The 19,191-nt window shown below is 48.3% G+C and overlaps 1 protein-coding gene across 1 annotated transcript in view; it reads right to left on the reverse strand.

The window, feature by feature from the left end:
* The window catches only part of FER1L5 (fer-1 like family member 5), a 53,281-nt gene that overhangs the window by 26,295 nt on the left and 7,795 nt on the right, over positions 1 to 19,191 (reverse strand). The window contains exons 8-19 of the mRNA XM_068967380.1: positions 17,721 to 17,783; positions 16,922 to 16,972; positions 14,138 to 14,168; positions 13,476 to 13,591; positions 13,134 to 13,257; positions 12,672 to 12,724; positions 11,393 to 11,461; positions 8,019 to 8,062; positions 7,850 to 7,932; positions 7,678 to 7,772; positions 6,344 to 6,472; positions 3,227 to 3,404 (exon numbers count right to left, since the gene is read on the reverse strand). Of these exons, the coding sequence (XP_068823481.1) occupies positions 3,227 to 3,404; positions 6,344 to 6,472; positions 7,678 to 7,772; positions 7,850 to 7,932; positions 8,019 to 8,062; positions 11,393 to 11,461; positions 12,672 to 12,724; positions 13,134 to 13,257; positions 13,476 to 13,591; positions 14,138 to 14,168; positions 16,922 to 16,972; positions 17,721 to 17,783 (1,036 nt within the window). The remainder of the gene's footprint in view (positions 1 to 3,226; positions 3,405 to 6,343; positions 6,473 to 7,677; positions 7,773 to 7,849; positions 7,933 to 8,018; positions 8,063 to 11,392; positions 11,462 to 12,671; positions 12,725 to 13,133; positions 13,258 to 13,475; positions 13,592 to 14,137; positions 14,169 to 16,921; positions 16,973 to 17,720; positions 17,784 to 19,191) is intronic.

The following is a 19,191-nucleotide window of genomic DNA, read 5'->3' on the forward strand; positions in this document are numbered from 1 at the left end:
AAACTGTCATAGTCATATAACAGAATGCTATCAGATATAAAAAAGAGCCAAATATGATATATGCAACCACACAGATGAATATTTAAAACACTTGTTGCCGTTTTTTAGTCGCTGAGTAATGTCTGACTCTCTTGTGACCCCATGGACTGTAGCCGCTAGGCTCTCTGTCCACGGGATCTCTCAGGCAAGAATACTGGAATGCGTAGCCATTTCCTCTTCCAGGAGATCTTCCTAGACTAGGGATGGAACCTGCATCTCCTGCATCAGCAGGCGGATTCTTTTCCACTGAGCCACCACCTAAAATACTAGGCTGAGCTAAAGAAGCTATAAGAAAAGAAAGGGTACCGTGTGTATGATCTCCTTTACATGAAGCTGCAGAACAAGCGGAACAAATCTATAGTGATAGAAAGCGAAGCATTGATTGCCCCCAGCGGCTGGGGAGATAACCTGAAAGAAGGCACGTGGCAGTTCTGTGGGATGATGGAAATTTCTGTCCATGATGCGAATGTGGATGCATTGGGCTGGTCAAAAAGTTTGAGTTTTTCCATAAGATGTTACAGAAAAACCCAAATGAACTTGATTGAGCCAAAATTCATCCAACTCACCGAAAGTCTGTGAATTTTATATTTCACAATACCTCAATAAAAAATATAAAGCCACCATTAAGAGAATGAAAAGCTTCAAACTTAGAGAAGATATTTAGAACATATTCACTTCTGACAAAAGATTATTCCCAGAAAAAATAACGTACAAATCAATAGGAAAAATAGAGCCAATAGTTAATAGTTGGGCTTTCCTCGTGGCTCAGCTGGTAAAGAATCAGCCTGCAATGGGGGACACCTGGGTTTGATCCCTGGGTTGGGAAGATCCCCTGGAGAAGGGAAAGGCTACCCACTCCAGGATTCTGGCCTAGAGAATTCCATGGATTATATGTAGTCCATGGGGTCACAAAGAGTTGGACAACTGAGGATAACAGATAAAAGATCTCGATAGACTTTTTACAGATGAGGAAAGACAAATGTTTGTAAACATATGAAAAGCTGCTCAACCTCCACTTATACTCAGGAAATTGTAGATCAAGATCATGAGAACACAGAGTAATCAGAACTCTCATGCCACGCTGATTAGAGTGTAATTGGATATAATTACTTTTGCTTTGAATTTCTCTTCCACTCCCGGGTATATAATTTAGAGGAAGTCTTACACTTGTGACCGACAGATATGTACAAGAATGTTCACAGCAACATCATTATTGTAGATAAAAGATAAAACCTCAGTGTCTACATATACCACATAACTTGTAGCATAATCAAACAATGGAATATACGCAGATATGAAAATGAACTTCAGCTATACATACCAATGTAAAAATTTAATATTGAGAAGAAATGCAGAACAGATGAATACAGACTGAAAGTTTCCATTTATATAAAAATGCAAAAATAGTATGCTCTTTAAGGTAGCATGCATAGGTGGTAAAGATAACGAAGGAAAGCAAGGATGTGATTAACATGAGACTCAGGGTTGTGGTTATTTCTTGGGTAAGTGGATCTGGGAAGAGCATACAGAGAACTTCTAAGATGCTGAGATAATTTTCTTCCTTTCTAAAAAAATTTTCTGCCTTTTAATCTGGGTATGACTTCATGGGTTCATATTTTATTATTTGTTTTGAACTACTCTTTATGATCAACCTAGATAGCATATTCAAAAGCAGAGACGTGCTTTTTTCCGGTAAGCGGCCTGAGGTGACACCTAAAAATGGTGCACTATTCACTTGACCCAGAAAACCCCACAAAATCATGCAAATCAAGAGGTTCCAATCTTCGTGTACACTTTAAGAACACTCGTGAAACCGCCCAGGCCATAAAGGGTATGCATATCCGAAAAGCCACCAAGCATCTGAAGGACGTCACGTTAAAGAAGCAGTGTGCGCCGTTCCGCCACTACAACGGTGGAGTTGGCAGGTATGCACAGGCCAAACAGTGGGGCTGGACTCAGGGTCGATGGCCCAAAAAGAGTGCTGAATTTTTACTACACATGCTCAAAAATGCAGAGAGTAATGCTGAACTTAAGGGCTTAGACGTAGATTCTCTGGTCATTGAGCACATCCAAGTGAACAAAGCCCCCAAGATGCGACGCAGGACTTACAGAGCTCACGGTCAGATCAACCCCTACATGAGCTCTCCCTGCCACACTGAGATGATCCTTACTGAAAAAGAACAGATTGTTCCTAAGCCAGAAGAGGAGGTTGCACAGAAGAAAAAGATATCCCAGAAGAAACTGAAGAAACAAAAACTTATGGCCCGGGAATAAATGCCACAAAAAATAAATGCAAATAAAAGTTAAAAAAAAAAAAAAAGGCAGAGATGTTACTTTGCCGACTAAGGTCCGTCCAGTCAAGGCTATGGTTTTTCCTGTGGTCATGTATGGATGTGAGAGTTGGACTGTGAAGAAGGCTGAGCGCCGAAGAATTGAGGCAGACAAGTGGGATGCACAGAAAAGCTCTCGAGTGATGAGAGGGTGAAGCTGACAAAGAAGAGATAGTGTCTAGAGCCATGGTCCTCAAACTTTAGCATGCCGCCCCTTCCCTGGTGGACAACTTGTTGAAACACAGATTGCTGTTCTGTTTTCAGATTCTGTAGATCTGGGGTGAGGCCAAGAATGTGCATTTCTATCAGTTCCCAGGTGATGCTGCTGGCCCAGGGACTGCACTTTGGGAACCTTACAGTGTCCAGTAAAAGTGTCCAGTGAGCATATATTAGATGAAAAGATGGGTGGGCGGATGGGTGGTTGGTTGGGTGTTCGGGACAGTGGATGGTTGGTAGTTGAATGGATGAATGCATGGTTAAGTGGATTCATGGATAGATAGAAGGCGGGCAGCTCTTTTGGGGGAAATACAATTCACAGACCATGCAGCTAATCCATGCGTAGCTGGATGAGGGTGGTTCAGAGTAGTAGGAGAGAAGATGGGACTGAGAAGCTGTGGTGTGGAAAGCATGGTAGAGAAGGACTTGAAATCAAAACCTAGTCGCAGCTCTTGGTATGGATTCACCACCTACTAGCTGTTTGACAGGTGACTTTACCTCCCTGAGGCTCACTTTCCTCACATCTAATGTGGGTTAACAATGTCTATGAATGTCCCTTGGGCTAAAACCCTTAAAAGGGCCAACCCAGAGCCCGACACGCGGTGATTTCTCTCTACCCTTCAGCTGGATCTGACTCTTACCATCGTATATCGCTGGGCTGTACTGTGTGGTTGAGACAAGAGGCTTGTAACTCAGGTCCATCTTGTTTCCATAGTGACCAATGCTGACTTCAAATTGGATCAGGTCCTTAAAGTCAGGCATCATGGTACAGGAAAGGAAGACAACGCACAGCCCATACTTCTGTCGGTTCTGGTGTTTCTAAAACAATAACCCCCAACATCCCCAGCATGAGTCAAGAGATGAACAAAGCTACAGAGACAGGCAGGGAGGCAAGCATGAGATGCCCTGTTTCTTTCATTCAGTGTGAGCCAGGCCATCCCTGAACTCCTGCCCCCTCTCAAAATTCTGCCTTGACTCCCACTCAGGTGGCTGATCAAGGGAAGTTCCTCCCATGACCTCCATCACCGGGCCCCTCCACCCAACCAGCCCTGGTCTTCTCTTCCTGAAGCCAGGCAGGAAGGGCTCCTGGTCCGCCTAGGCTCTGAATCGGCCCGCCCCACCCCTCTTCTTCTGGTCTAAACGCCTGCCTTGGATGAGACTGAGTGGGCGGGACTGTGTGGTGGAGGGTGCACACACGCACACATCTGCTCTTGGCTTTTCTCAAGCCCCGTCCCCCCACCATGAGCCCACCTCCTCAGGTCCTCTGTCCGTCGCGTGAGCCCTGCTCTCATTTCTGTTGCCACCCTCTGCCCTACTTTGGCATTCTCCCATTCTGTTCACCAACTCAAATCTCTCCTGCCTTAATAAATAACCCTCCCTCTCTCCTCTGAGCCCCTGTTTATCTAGGACCTGATCTTGTCTCCTGTAACTTGGCAGCCAAGTTTTATTTTTTTGGTGGTGCTGCATGGCATGCAAGATTTTAGGTCCCCGATCAGGACCAGAAATCGAACCATGCCCCCTGCAGTGGAAGCACGGAGTCCTAACCACTGGCCTGCCAGGAAAGTCCCTGCAGCCAGCTTTCTATAGCCTTGCCTCTACGCACCATAAATAACTGCTCCCTCCCGCCTTCGGCTTCTCTCCTGACCCAAGGCTACTGGTGCCTTCCTCATTACCAGCACACACTTTTGGGTCCTCAGCTTTTCTGTCTGCCACATTCAGACTGTTCTGCTCTCTCCTTTCGGCAACTCTCCCCTCCAGAGGCTCCCCTTTGCTAGCTCCTTCTCCATCCCCCTGCAACACCGACCCCCCCTCCACCCACCGCTTCTCCCTGCAGTCTCATAGGCTGTGATTCTCAATGGGATCCAACCTCAGGTCCCTTCTCCTTTCATTTCATCTACTCCCCCAGGGCAATTCCTCCATCATCTTGGGTAGATCCTGGCGTGCTGATGACAAATGTCTATGTCTAGCAGGCTTAGGGACCGGTCCTCGTGGGTGTCTCACAAGCACAGGTCAAAGGCGGGATTCACCATGATAAATGGAACATTTCCAGCCATACTGATGAACAAAACACATTACAGTCATCAGTAATTGCAGCCACCCCTGATGGTGAGCTGGTGAGCCCTGAGGGAACTCAGGAAGGAAAGACTCTCTGCCATTTAGCGCCCATCAGACTGCAGCCACTCCCCGCGGTGAACCCTGAGGAAACTCAGGATATGAAAACGCTGACACACCGGCCCCAGACAGGTGAGGTGCATATCAAAGGAATGAGGCCAGACTCTTGCATCTTCCCATACATAGAAAGTACCTAAATTCCTTAACTTGAGATGTCTGGTTTTCCTTTAACAATGATCTTTTGAGGTTCAGACTTCCTGCTCTTTGTTGTAATAGTTCTGCATGACCTGGCTCCCCTCTTGCCTCCTCAGAGCAGTTCTCTCAGGGTTGAGATGCTGCCTCCAGGGCCTGAAGTCCCAAAAATTCCCCTGAATAAAATATAACTCTCAACTTTTAGATTGTGAATATTTTTTTAAGTCCACAATCATCTCCCTAGACCTTCTTTTCCTTCAGGGAGCCCATGTTGATGTCCAGCCCCTCCTCCCCACCTGAGGCAGAAGATGGGCACTGGCCTCACTTCTTTTGTCCTGTTGGTCAGTGACTTTGATCATTGTTTCCAAAGGGTCTCTGGTGACAGCTCTCTCCTCTCCAGCTCTCCTCCCCTGTGACTGTGTCCCCATTTCTCCTGAGTAAGTGGGTGGCCCAATTTTACTTTCATTTAAAGCTATGGTTTTTCCAGTAGTCATGTACAGATGTGAGATTGGATCATAAACAAGGCTGAGCTCCAAAGAACTGATGCTTTTGAAATGTGGTGCTGGAGAAGACTCTCGAGAGTCTCTTGGACTACAAAAAGATCAGACCAGTCAATTCTAAAGGAAATCAACCCTGAATATTCATTGAAAGGACTGATGCTGAAGCTGAAGCTCCAATACTCTGGCCACCTGATGGGAAGAGCCAGCTCATTGGGAAAGACTGAGGGCAGGAGGAGAAGTGGGCGACAGAGGATGAGAAGGTTGGGTGGCATCACCAATTCAATGGACATGAGTCTGAGCAAACTCCAGAAGATAGTGATGGACAGGGAAGCCTGGTGTGCTGCAGTCCATGGGGTCACAAAGAGTCAGATACAACTTAGCAACTGAACAACAATATATCTATTTCTGACATGGCTCCTCCTGTCCCTTCCTGCCTCGGTGGTCCTCCTTGGCCTTCAGGAAGAAATGCAGACTCCTTAGAACATTATTTCTCCTTAACTAGATTGCATATCTCTTAAATCTAAACCTTGTCTTTACTGGGTCCCTTGACCTCCTGGGATTTGGCACAGCAGGAAGCCCCCACTGGGGCTTAGTAAAGACTCAGGTGGAGGGACTTCCCTGGTGGTCCAGTGGTTAAGACCTCACCTTCCCATGCAGGGGGTGTGGGTTCAACCCCTGAGTGGGAGCTAAGATCCCACATGCCCTGTAGCCAAAACATCAAAATGTAAAACAGAAGTAATATTGTACAGTTTCAATAAACACTTTATAAATGGTCCACATCAAAAAATTCTTTTAAAAAAGACTCAGCTGGATTGAGGAAACATCCCATACATCCAAAAAGTGCATTCCACTCCTGACCAAGGGCTTCTTGCAATGTCAGAGATGGGACCCACAGGAGACTAGAGGCAGGCACAAGGGGTCTTTCTTCCTGGGTTACCTGTCTCCTGTGGTTACCTCTATGCTGATCACATCTAGGGAGAGATCCTTCATCTTAGCTTCTTGACGGGATTTGACGTGGGTGATTAACTCCAGGAAGACCCGGCCTCGATAAGCTAAACCATCCTTGACAATGTTGGGAATATTCTAGGGTAACAGGAAGGAAAACAGTAGGAAAAGGAATGAGAGAAAAAAGGCAGGAAAAGTCTTTCCTGAAACCTTTGTGGCAAAGACAGGGTTGTTCTGTAACTTTCTGCCTTGGGCTGACCACAGTCCCAGGGAGGAATTCCAGAAACTCCAGTCACGGCCATACCTGGAAACCTCTGGGCCCTGAGCCCTCTTCCATACCTGAGGCCTCCTCTTCCTCTTCATTCATTCTATCTCCAGGCCCACCAAAAGTGCCCTGGTCCTGTAAACTCTTTTGGCTTGGAGGGGCCTGTGGTAACTATTAAATTATCCCAGGCTGGCCAATCAGGAGAGGCCCTGCCCCCTTGGCAACAGCGATTGGTCCAAGGGGAGCACACATGACCCAGGAAGGCCAATTAGAATGCTTCCTTGGCCTTCCCAATTAGAGGCTACCATGGCCCTGTTCCCATCAGGGAGGCCAGACTGTGGTAGAAATGAATGAGGCCCAGGAAAGAGCAGCAGAGATGAGAGATGGAGTGAGTGTGGGAGAGGCTCCTAAAGGCATTGAGGTCCTGGTTTCTGAGGCTCTTCCTCACTCAGAGGCCTTCCCAGCCCCATTCTCTTCTTTTGCCAATTGGCTTTCTGGTGTTTACCGCCATCCTCTCTTTTTTCTAAATTTTTACTGGAGGATGGTTGCTTTACAATATTGTGTTAGTTTATGCTGTAGGCAAACTATATATCCCCTCCTTTCTGGATTTCCTCCCCATTTAGGTCACCACAAAGCACTGGGTAGAGTTCCCTGTGCTATATAGTAGGGTCTCATTAGTTACCTAACTCATACACGGCAGTGCAGATACATCAATCTCAAAATCCCAATCCATCCCACCCCCTTATCACCAGTGTTGAATAACCCAGTGCTTTCCCACACTTACCTGCGCTGTTGCTTTTGCTGCCCATGACCTTTCCACCTGCCCAATCTCTTACCTGAGGTCTCATCTCAATGCCCCTTCCTTAGTGAATGCCCAGAGCACTCCATCTGCTCCTTTCTTGGGTCACAGCACATGCCCCTGGCTTATGCGGCCCTTATACAGGCTTCGAGTCCTCCACTGGAATGTCATGGACAGAAACCAGGGCCTGGCCCTCCCCAGGCATCTCCCAGGCCCTGGTGCCTGACACGTGGTTGATTTCACCTCCACTATTCCCTAGAGCCGACATAAGAAGCTTACAGTGTCTTCTTCCTTCATCCTGAAAGGGGCCTTTCTACCCCCACGGAGAGTCAAGAAGCTGGGGCCAAAGCAGGGTAGGAAGCCAGAGTACGTTCCTGCAAGGGGAAAGGGGTGAGAGAGGGCGGGCCTGGGTGGGAGAGGTGCAGCAGGCAGGGCACGGGGGCTTGCTCGCCTTCTGTTTCCGCTCCAGTGGATGAGATCTGGTTGAGGGACAGGCTGGCCGTCCCGATCTCATCATTGCACCTGTTCCTGGGGCTGGAGAGAAACACACCCTGCAGGTGGAGTCCGGTTCTGATGTCCTCCCCACTGCTGTGTTTTCCGGTCTCCACCCAGTGGCTCACCAGTCCAAGACTCTGAACTTGACGTAGCTGGAGAGGCAGGGAAGCTGCAAAGCGCAAGTGAGAGGGGCAGTGGGTGCCTGCCCAGATGGCCTGGTCTTTGCTGAGACTGGGAGCAGTTGGGAAGTCCTGAGTCTGGGTCAAGGTTTGGCTTTGTTACCAGGGAGCCCAGAGGGACTGACCGCTGAGGCTTACGGACCTTTAGCTGGGGGCTCCCCACTGTATAGGCCCTTTGCAAGGGCCTGGGGAAGGCCTTGGACTGTGTCCCACGATCATTTTATATTCTCATTCTTAAACATGGTCCCTCATTGTATCAGCTCCAGGGTCCGCGAGGTGTGGGTCTACCCAACTGTGGAGTCCATGACGCGGTCCTTACATGGCCCTTCAGTCTGGAGGCAGGTTTACCAAGCCATCTCACGGGGACGTTGTGGGCCTTGAAAGACTTCCTCACATTTAGCAGTTAACCTTTATTTACTATTTAAATTAAAAAAAATTTTTTTTGGCCACTCAGGGTGGCTTGTCAGATCTTAGTTCCCCAACCAGGGATTGAACCCAGGGCCCGAAGCAGTGACAGCACAGAGTCCCAACTGCTGGACCGCCACAGAATTCCCCGGCAGTTCATCTCTAAACAGCAGGACATCCGTCTCTTCAGGGAGTAACAATAGCTGCCACTCTGGGGGGGGTTTCCATTGTCCCCAGACTGTCCTGAAAGTCTCTGTGGATCACCTCAGTGACCCTTACCCCTACTGCCAACAACTCCAGAAGCCAGGAGCTGTAATCATTCCCATTTTCAGACAGGAATGCCGAGGCACAGAGAGGCCACGTTCCTGAAGTTCTTGTGTGCTGTGCAGAGCCCTGCCCACCCTGCCATAACCCAGCAAGGTATGACTGTCCTTCTTGACTGAGGGGGACTGAGGCCCAGAGAGGGACAGAATCAGGATGGAACCCAAGCTTCTGAGTCTTATCTCTGCTCTGTCCTCAATTATAAAAACAAAAAGTCGACGTAGAAAACACAGCTGTTGGGGTTGAGGCCTGAGTGGGCCCTACATCCTCACACATCCCTTGTTCATGGGGCATGGCTGGGGGTCCTCTGTTCTCCACTCCCCTTGTCCTTTGCCCCTTGCCGCGGAGGCTGAGGGTCAGGGGAGCAGGGGAAATAAAGGCCTTTCCAGGGACTTCCCTGGTGGCCCAGTGGCTAGGACTCCATGCTCCCGATGCAGGGGGCCCGGACTCAACCCCTGGTCAGGGTACTAGATCCCGCATGCCACAACTGAGATCCAGTGTGGACAAATAAACAAATATTTTAAAATACATATAAAGAGAAAGGGCTTTCCCACTGAGCAGCTGCTTAGTAAGCCATGAGATCACCCTGCTTAAGGAAGGACACTGGAAGTGGAGAGAGGGGGGGCCCTTGGGCACCCAGGTCTTCCAAAGCACCAAACCCTACAAATTGGTGGAACCATATTTTCATCCATCTTTGAGAATTCTCTTCCCCTTTCCCAGTTCTTTGTTTTGATTCCCCTCCTGTCTGCGGGCCCCGGAACTGCTAACTGGAACAGTTCCCCTCCTGTCAGCAGTGCCCCCTGCAGCCTGCCTTGCTCGGGCCCTGACCAGCTGGTCTCAGATGCCACTGACTGTGCAGGTGGTCATCTTGCCACTCCACAGGGAGGTCCAGAAGCCTGGAGACAGGCACAAGGGCTTCTCTGGTGGTCCAGTTGGTAAAGAATTCGCCTGCCATGCAGGAGACTGCCTGCAATGCAGGAGACCCAGGTTCGATCCCTGGGTCAGGAAGATCTCCTGGAGGAGGGGCATGGCAGCCCACTCCAGTATTCTTGCCTGGAGAACCCATGGAGAGAGGAGCCTGGTGGGCTACAGGCTATGGGGCTGCAAAGAGCTGGACATGACTTAGTGACTGAACCGCCTGCAGTAGTCAGGCCGCCCCCCAAACAGCCCCAGCTCTAGAGAGACTGCATCTACAGGAAATGGGTGAGAGTCTGGGGGTATCTGGACATCTTCAAACATGAGAAGGCCTTTTTCAGGGATGGGGGGCCTGCTCCTCCCTCACTGTTTTTGGAGCCCGGAGGAAGCTGAACATGAGAGAGGACGTCCAAGGCCTGAGCATCCACAGAGCACCCGAGGATTCCTGTCCTGAGCCTCATCACAGCCAGCACAGGGGGAGAGAGCAAGGGCGCAGGAAGGACTAGGTCCTTTTTTAAGAGTCTAGAAAATCACCCAAGAAGCTAGGGATGGAGAGAAATGGTTAAAAATGCTGACTCACAGAGAGGTAGATGGAGACGTTTCTGGGAGAAGCAGGGCGAAGGGTCCACAGAAAGGCAGAGGGGAATCTCCTTTGCTAACGTCACATCACACAAACGTAAGGTATGTTGTTGTTGGTGGTGGTGTTGAGTCGCTAAGTGGTGTCCAACTCTTTGCAACCCCATGGACTGCAGCACGCCAGGTTCCCTCTGCCACCCTCTCTCCTTCTGCCTTCAATCTTTCCCAGCATCAGGGTCTTTTCCAATGTAAGGTTTAAGGACAGCGAAACACTCTCTGGGTAGCCAAACAAGTGCCACACAAAGTTCTACACACTCACACGAGTGTGCTCGAGTCCTCTCTTAGATTGCTGACTCTTATTTTACACACAGTTTTTACAAGCCTGGCATGGAGTCAAAAGTCAGTCAAAGCCCTCTCAGGGCTTGGAGAAAACTGGCATCCACACTGCTGACAGGTGACTGAGAAGGACTGAAAAGCTGTAGAAATCAGACTAAAAGCCCCACCATGTTGAGATCATTTATATAGTAACAAACAGCCCCACACTGCACATATCCCAGTACATAACTATGCTCTTGTAGTGCCTCTAAAGCCATCAACAAAGAGATATAATTATATTCAGGGCACTTTGCTTAGAAGATAAGAAAATGCATAGTACAATTTAGAATGAGTCTTGAAAGTTTTTTTGTTTTTTTAACTGAAAGGGCATGTTTAAGCTCTCTGGAAAATTTAGTCTTAGGGCCCATTCATTTCACTTTTTTTCTAACCTGAACTTGATCATTAGTTGAAATCTGGGTCATTTATTGGTTTCCCTTTATTTTGGGGTTCACAGCACAGCTTGCACTTGCAAGATCTTCGTTCCCTGATGAGGAACCGAACCCAGACCATCAGCAGTGAAAGCGTGGAGTCCTAACCACTGGACCACCAGGGAAGTCCCCCATTCATTTCAAGTAAGGTTCACTCTCATATGTCCTGGGCTTCCTCGTGCCCCTATAAAGCAGAACCCCTTGCCCCTCCCACCCCTACATTCCATCTCATGCCCTTTACAAAGACCCCTTCTGTTTGTGGGCGGGTGAGGAAGAGAGAGCGTGATGAAAAAGCAATACCTGAATCCGGAAGGTCAGGATCTGGTTCCATATCGGGCTCTCGGTTTGGGTCTGCACATTTGTCTTGAGCTGGGAATATCCCAAAGAAATTTCAGTCCAGCCTCCCTCCACTGGCCTCACCTCCCAGCCCTTCTGGTCCAGCCCATGGGTGGACCCTGTCTGCAGCACAGAGCTGGTCATGGGAGTCCCTGGTCCAAAGACACTTTGACAACTTCTCATCAGCTACAACTTCAGTCCTTTGAGTAGCTATCTAGATCCAGACTCCTTCACATTTTCCCTCAAATCAGCTTTCAATTGATTTAACTTTTAAATAGAGGGTTACTAACTCTATTATGAGTGCAAACATGTTGCTTTTGTTAGAGAAATTCTAAAATCCCAACAAAAAGTCAGCAACAATGATACTGATGGCATACTCCTTTTCAAAGTATCACTTGACTTTATTTTTAACCCTAGCCTTATTCTGAGCAATCATGTCGGTAAAATCAAGGGTTAATTGGACTGGTTAAACTCTTTCATATACTCTCAGAAAAATATAGAAATATTAACATTTCTGAAAATCTGTGTGCCTCTCCCACCCAACAGTATCTCACCTACTTCCAGAGTACCAAACCACTCACTGGGAAATAGGTACTCAGTATGGTGCTCTTAAAATACGTCCACACACTCTTTGGTATGCTCCCCTTCAAAAGGTGGACACTAATCTCCCTCCCCATTTGTCTGGGCTAGATTTAATGACTTCTTCTAATAGGTAAGATATGGTAGAAACGACGCTTGATGAATCTTGAGACAAATCTACTTAATTTCAGCCCAGAATTCCCCAAATTTGAAGACAGGGTCCTTTTTTTTTCTTTTGCCCATGACATCCATCAGCACACTTGGGAAAATGCTACTGTGTGTTCAGAGAGCTTCAGGGAATGTTGCCCTGGCCCAGCACCTCCCATGTCTAGATGCAGAGACTGAGGTTCAAGGGGCTCAGTGCCAGTTTCAATGGGGGCACTTGGGGACTCGTCTCATTCACTGGTCCACTCATCCATGCATTTCGATGTTTGGTTTTCGGTGGGCATCTTCTCCCCTCAAGGCACTGGGCACAGCTCTGGGACACGGGCCAACTAAGCCACGGCCTCCACCTTCACAGAGACCCTCTCTGGCCCCACGGGGTCTCATCGCTCATAAACGGGATGAGACTCCTGGGGTCCTGGCCTCCGACCCAGTCGTTTCCTCCCTGCTATTTTTTTCTAGGTGCCAATGTTTCTAAGCTTCAGACCATTGTTATGCTTACCTTTTCCCCAATTAGTTCCACCTCCAATGCAGGACTCACAGAATAGTGTTTCTCTAAGAATAAGAAGTTACAAGATTTCTGCGGCAGCATTATTTTTTCAGGAGGAGGAGATAGAGAAGAGACAGGACCTCCTAATGAAGACCATCCCTCATAATTTGGTTTCGTGGCCCCTGGGCAGACCCCTCCCACTTTCACTCTGTTCCCCTGTGCCACCGTGTGCTCTGGCACACAACGGGGGTGGGGGCTGGCACAAGGAACCTGGACTATGGGCATTAAGGACAGGTCAGGGGCACGTGGCCCATTTTAAAGGCTCATTCATAAAACCATTCTCAGTGGGTTTCAGCCTCCCCCTCTCCCCACCCCAAATCTTAAGGTCAAAATGGAACTGGGGAGCCCAGTGAGAAACCAAGGTGGTCCCCGGTAGGGAAATTCAGGGCCACTCCCTCCCCAGCCCCGACTGACTGAGGTGGAGGTCCTCGGCACAGTAGATGAAGAACTGTAAGTAGGCTATGCTGATGGGCACCACTGACGACTTGAAGATCCGGGTGTCCGTGTCGTCAACCCTATAGATCAGTTTTTTATCGACCTGGAGAGACCAGAGAGCTGATAGGGTTAGAGTCACAAGGAGGTCACAGGCCACCAGATTTGGCTGGCTGGTTGGGGTGGGGGTGGGCAGCCTGGAAGTGACACAGTGGACAGGGGAAAGCATGTGAAGAGCAGTGGCTGCTTGCGGGCTGGGGGGCAGTCACCCACGGAAGCAGCCAGGGTAAGAAGTGTTCCTGAGGTGTGGGGGGGCAGCCTCACCGGTGCCTGGTCTCCCACACCGAGGGCACAGATGGTGACTTTCAGGTAGCCTCTCACACCACTGTTGGGTTCGTTTGGCTGGCAGAGGCCAAGCCATTTCCTCAGGAGTGTGTGACCTGGAGAGGCAGAGGGCCCGTGGGAGACCAGCCTCCAGTTCCCCCTGTCTTCCCTGGAACCAGTCTTTGCTTCTGCAGTGGGCGCAGGTGCGTGGGAAAGTGTCTCATATATTCTGGTTTCCACCCAGGGGCAGAGGGAAACGGGACTCACTTCTTTGTGCTTAGCCATTCAATCCTGTCTGACTCTTTGCAACCCTTTGGACTGTAGCCCGCCAGGCTCCTCTGTCCATGCAATTTTCCAGGCAAGAATACTGGAGTGGGAAGCCATTTCCTACTCCAGGGAATCTTCCCAACCCAGGGATCAAAACTGCACCTCCTGCACCGGCAGGCGGATTCTTTACACGAGGAACCGTTGGGGAACCCGTACAGTACAGTATCATTAAGCAAAAGCCATGAAGTACAGTGAAATGTTGTCAAGTACAGAAAATAACTCACACCCTACCCCCCCCACCACCATGTGTTGAATACACAGGAATTGTGAGATGATTTCAGCACCTGACTGATTTTTCCCAGAAGACACTCACATTTCCAGCAACAGTGACCTACCTGGACAGTTGTAGATGAACCCAATATCTGTCTGAAAACACAGGAGTAGAGAAAGGATTCGTTAGGGTCTCCAGCCAAGATTTGTAATGACCAACCAACTTGATGACAATTCATGTACTTTGCTGTCGCATTGCTAAGTCATGTCTGACTGTTTGTGACCCCATGAAACTGCAGCATGCCAGGCTTCCGGGTCCTTCACTATCGCCTGAAGTTTGTGCAAACTTATGTCCATTGAGGCAATGAAGCTATCTAATCATCTCATCCTCTGCTGCCCTATTCTCCTCTTGCCCTCAGTCTTTCCCAGCATCAGGGTCTTTTCCAATGAGTCGGCTCTCATGGACTCATCCCGCCCTAGCTCCTTCCATCTTTACAGCAACCTGGAAGTTGGCCCATTGTAATCTCTACTCTACAGAGGCAAATGTTGAGTTTGAGCCAAGAGCCCAAAATCTTAACAATGAGTAAGTAAGGTTTGGATTGAAAGGACCCTTGATCACCACCAGCACTGCTAACAGACACAGCCTTGTTCTTCCCTACGCCTGTGTGGAGGAAAGTGTTCATCCCATCCTGGGGAAGAGGACAGTTGAGGAGCTGGCCAACAGACTAGGGGTTTTCCTCTTTCCCTGGGAGATAGATGTTCTGTTTGTTTGTTTTGATGTGGACCACTTTTAAGGTCTTTACTGAATTTGTAACAACACTGCTTCAGTTGGGGGTTTGGTTTTTTGACAGCGAAGCATGTGGAATCCTAGCTCTCCAACTAGGGATCTAACCTGCGTTCCCTGCAGTGGAAGTCCCGAGTTTTAACCAGTGGACCGCCAGGGAAGTCACTATGTTCATCACCTTGATTGTGATAATGGTTTCAAATACAATGGTTTCAAAAATGTATCAAATTATACATTTAAAATGTTTATATATTATTGTATGTCAATTATATCTCAATAAAGCTGGAAGAAAACAAACCAAAACAAAACTTATTCACCTCTAACGGGCAATAGATCTAGGCAGTGATCATCAAAAGCTGTTAACAACAAAGAAAGAGACCGGCAGTCATTCTGTGCCTGTAGGTGATGTCATCTTGCCAAATAATTGACCGAAGTCTGATCCAGCCTGTAGATAGCAAATACCTGGGCGGAGGATCATGAGATGTGAGCCGCTGGAGGTACAGTCAGCAAAATCCAGACTGAGGGAAAACTCTGCAGGACAAACTATACAGTTGCTTCAAGAAATAAACGGCCAGACTTCCCTAGCGATCCAGTGCTGAAGAATCCGCCTTACAATACAGGGAACACAGGTTTGATCCCTGGTTGGGGAACTAAGATCTCATGTGCCGTGGGGCAACCAAGCCCATGAGCCACAACTACTGAGCCCTCGTATACTCTGAAAGTGCTTGCACGACACAATGAACATCCTGAGTGCCAAAACTGAGCCCTAAGGCAGCTGAATAAATAAATATTAAAAAAAGAAAAAGAAATGCAAAGAAAACTAGGGTGCAGGACCAACTGAATAAAATACACCCAAAAAATACATTTTAATCAACTGCAATATGTGCTCTTGGTTTGGATCCTGATTTGAATAAACTGTAGAAGGAATTCATGGGACAATTAGGGATATTTGAATACTGACTAGATATTTAGTGCTGGCCAAGAATTATAAACGTGTTTAGATGTTGTCATGGTATTCAATTATGCTTAATAAAGTCTGTATGTTTTTGAAATAGGTAATGAAATATTTTAAAGTATAATGATATGTCTGAGATTTGATTCAAAATGTTTAGGTTGGTACAAACCAATTGCAGTTTCGGACCTTCCATTTTAAATCAGTCATGTCAGACTCTTTGCAACCCCAGTGACTGTAGCCCACCAGGCTCTGTTGTTCATGAGAGTCTCCAGGCAAGAGCACTGGAGTGGGTGGCCATTTTCTACTCCAGGAGATCTGCCCAACTCAGAGATCCCCAACCATTCCAGAATCTCTTAATTCCTAGGCCTGGGCAGCTTCTTTGAGAGTTAGTTGGGGGAGGGGCAGGTTATGAACACTCACATGCTTATTACAAGTTGTGAGAAAGAAACCTTCCTTTGACTTGTCCTAAATTTGCCTTTCCCAAGGGTAGGGCCCTTTCCCAAGAGTTGCCAGATTTAGCAAATATAAATACAGATGCCAGTTTAAATTAGGATGACAGATAAATAATGACCTTTTTTTTTTTTAGTAAACGTAGGTCCCCAGCAATATTTCATGAAGAGCCATGAAATATTGGGGACATACTTACATTTAAAAAGCACCTGTTGTTTAAGATTAAAAATTTCCAGGGCCTCCTGGATTTAACCTGGCAACCCTACCTTTTGGTTAGCCCTTCATGACTGTGTGAATGTTCCTCATTTCTCAACCTGGGTCTTTCCCAAAGCAAATCTTTTCACGCTGTCTTCAGGGGCAGTCTTTCTCCAGGTTTTCCAACAACCTGGTGGACCTTTTGGATCCTCTGTTTCCATTTTCTGGAGACAGAGATGTGAGCTGTGTCCATAAACATTCTAAGTGTGGGGGAGTTAAGGTGGCACCCAGCACTCTCAGAAATGTTACCTACTTTAATCCTCACAAAAATCCTGTGGGTTGTGTATGTTATTATCCCCATTTTACAGATGAGGAAGTAAAGGCTCCGAATAACTTGTCTAAATCACCCAGTGGGTAGGTGGATCCACAGCTGGAAATCCAAGTCCTTTTCCCTAGCCTGGGGCAAGTAGCCCTGGGTGGGTCTCTAACTATTTCACCAAACCTCCTCCTCCATCCAGTGCTCACTTGGAATCTCCCGATCTCTGCATTGAATCTCATCAGTGAGGAATTCATCACCTGCAGGGAGTTCCCAGAAAGATTTGTTATTCACAACCCTAACCCTGATTTCCGCAACCCCATGGGAGGAATCGGCAGGGTACATGTGGGCTCTCCGGGACTGACTCAACTTCCTAATGACGGACACTTCCAAGCAGCGTTCCTCATTTAATTCTCAGAGGAGCCCTGAGAAGTTCAGATTTTCAGTCCCACTTTCAGGATGAGGAAATTGATCCGAGAGGTCAGTTCCCTTGGTCTCCACAAAGCACACTTGCTCTCAGCTTTCTCCTCTGCATCCTGCCTTGGCTGTCTCCTAAGAACTCTCCAAGGGAGAAGCCTTGCTCTCACTAGCCCTGTGCTGGGCACAGAGGAGGCATTTGATAAATACAAGTTCCCCATTGTTACTGGGCTCCCTGTGGTCGGAGAATGGAATGTCTCATTTGGAGGGGACATTTGGGGGGTCCTTCGGTGGCATGAAAATCCTGGCACATGGGAAAGGGTTGCTTTGTTCACCTTGGAGCTAAGCTCAGGGCCTATCATTTGGCATTTCATAACATTCATTGAGTGAACGAACAAATGGACGGATGGATGGATGGATCGGGCGGGCGTCTGGCTGCTAGGGTGAGGAAGGTGGCAGAGGTGCTGCCTTGGGGTCAGAAAGACCATCGGACGTGACTCTAGCTCTACGGATGGGGCTGGAGGGGAGTGAAGCACTTTTCAGAATTGAGGCGGGACCAGAAAGGCGAAGCTGTCTTGCCTGGCTCCTCACCTGGATTAAGATAATCTCATCGAAGAACTTCATGGGAGCCTCATAAAAATTCTGGAAGAAGATCTGAAGTAGAGAGAATGGGAGGGGGGCGGGGGTGAGAGTAGGAAATGTGTCTCCATCCCATCCCCCAGGGACTGAGCAAGCCTGAAGCCTCCAACTAAGAGGCTTCTGCCTGTCGTTTGTCCATTTCGGTGACCTTCAGCTCCTTACCACCCGCATGCTCCGCTTGCAGAAGCAGAGGCCCGCCAGGTCCTAAACGATTTTTTATCCAGAAAAGGGTGGTGTAGGGGATCCCTGGAGGGCCTGGGAGCAGCTCAGAGCCCATCAAACTGCCCTGGGATGGAGATGAAAGTGTCCGCCTCTTTCTAGATGGCCCTGTCTGTCCACCACACCCCCACTCCCTGCTGCAGCCAGAACCTCCTCCCCCCAGAGCAGACCTGGCCCTGTCACTCTCCTGCTTGAGTCCCTCCATGGCTCTCAAGTCCCATCCAAGATGAGGGCCCAGCACATTTTGCAGGCTTACCTACGGCCACGCCCGTCCCAGCTCCACCCACGTCCAGTTTCGCCAACCAGCCCTACTGTTTCTTCCTTCCGGGTCTCTGAGAACACAATTCCTTTTTCCTGAATTATCTTTCTCCATCTTGTCCCTCTTTCCTTGGTAGACTCCTCCTTCAAGGTTTCAGGAGACTTCTGAGCCCTCTCCACCCTCTGTTCCCTGTCCCCACTGCGCTTCTCTCTTTTCTTTGGTGGTCTAGTCACAAATTAATTCAGTGCCTATTTATGGAGTTCTTACTGCATCAGTCATGATGCCAGGAGGGGAGGCCCCAGCGGCGGCAAAGTCAGCATTGTTGTTCAGTCGCTCAGTCGTGTCCGACTTTTTGTGACCCCACGGACAGCAGCACGCTAGGCTTCCCTGTCCCTCACCAACTCCCAGAGCTTGCTCAAACTCGTCCATGGAGTTGGTGATGTCATCCAACCATCTCATCCTCTGTTGTCCCCTTCTCCTCCTGCCTTCAATCTTTCCCAGCATCGGGGTCTTTTCCAATGAGTCAGTTCTTTGCATCAGGTGGCCAAAGTATCGGAGCTTCAGCATCAGTCCTTCCAATGAATATTCAGGACTGATCTCCTTTACGACTGACTGGTTTGATCCTCTTGCAGTCCAAAGGATTCTCGAGAGTCTTCTCCAGCACCATAGTATGGAAGCATCAATTCTTCAGCACTCAGCTTTCTTTATGGTCCAACTCTCATATCCATACCTGACTACTAGAAAAACCATAGCTTTCAGCTATGCAAACTTTTGTCAGCAAAGTGATGCCTCTGCTTTTTAATACAGAGACAATGAAGTTGTCTAGGTTTGTCCTAGCTCTTCTTCCAAGGAACAAGTGTCTTTTAATTTAATGGCGGTAGACACCATCAGCTGTGATTCTGGAGCCCAAGAAAAGAAAGTCTGTCACTGCGGCCACTTTTTCCC

The sequence above is a fragment of the Capricornis sumatraensis genome, chromosome 1 (assembly GCF_032405125.1).
Source record: "Capricornis sumatraensis isolate serow.1 chromosome 1, serow.2, whole genome shotgun sequence".
Lineage (NCBI taxonomy): Eukaryota > Metazoa > Chordata > Mammalia > Artiodactyla > Bovidae > Capricornis > Capricornis sumatraensis.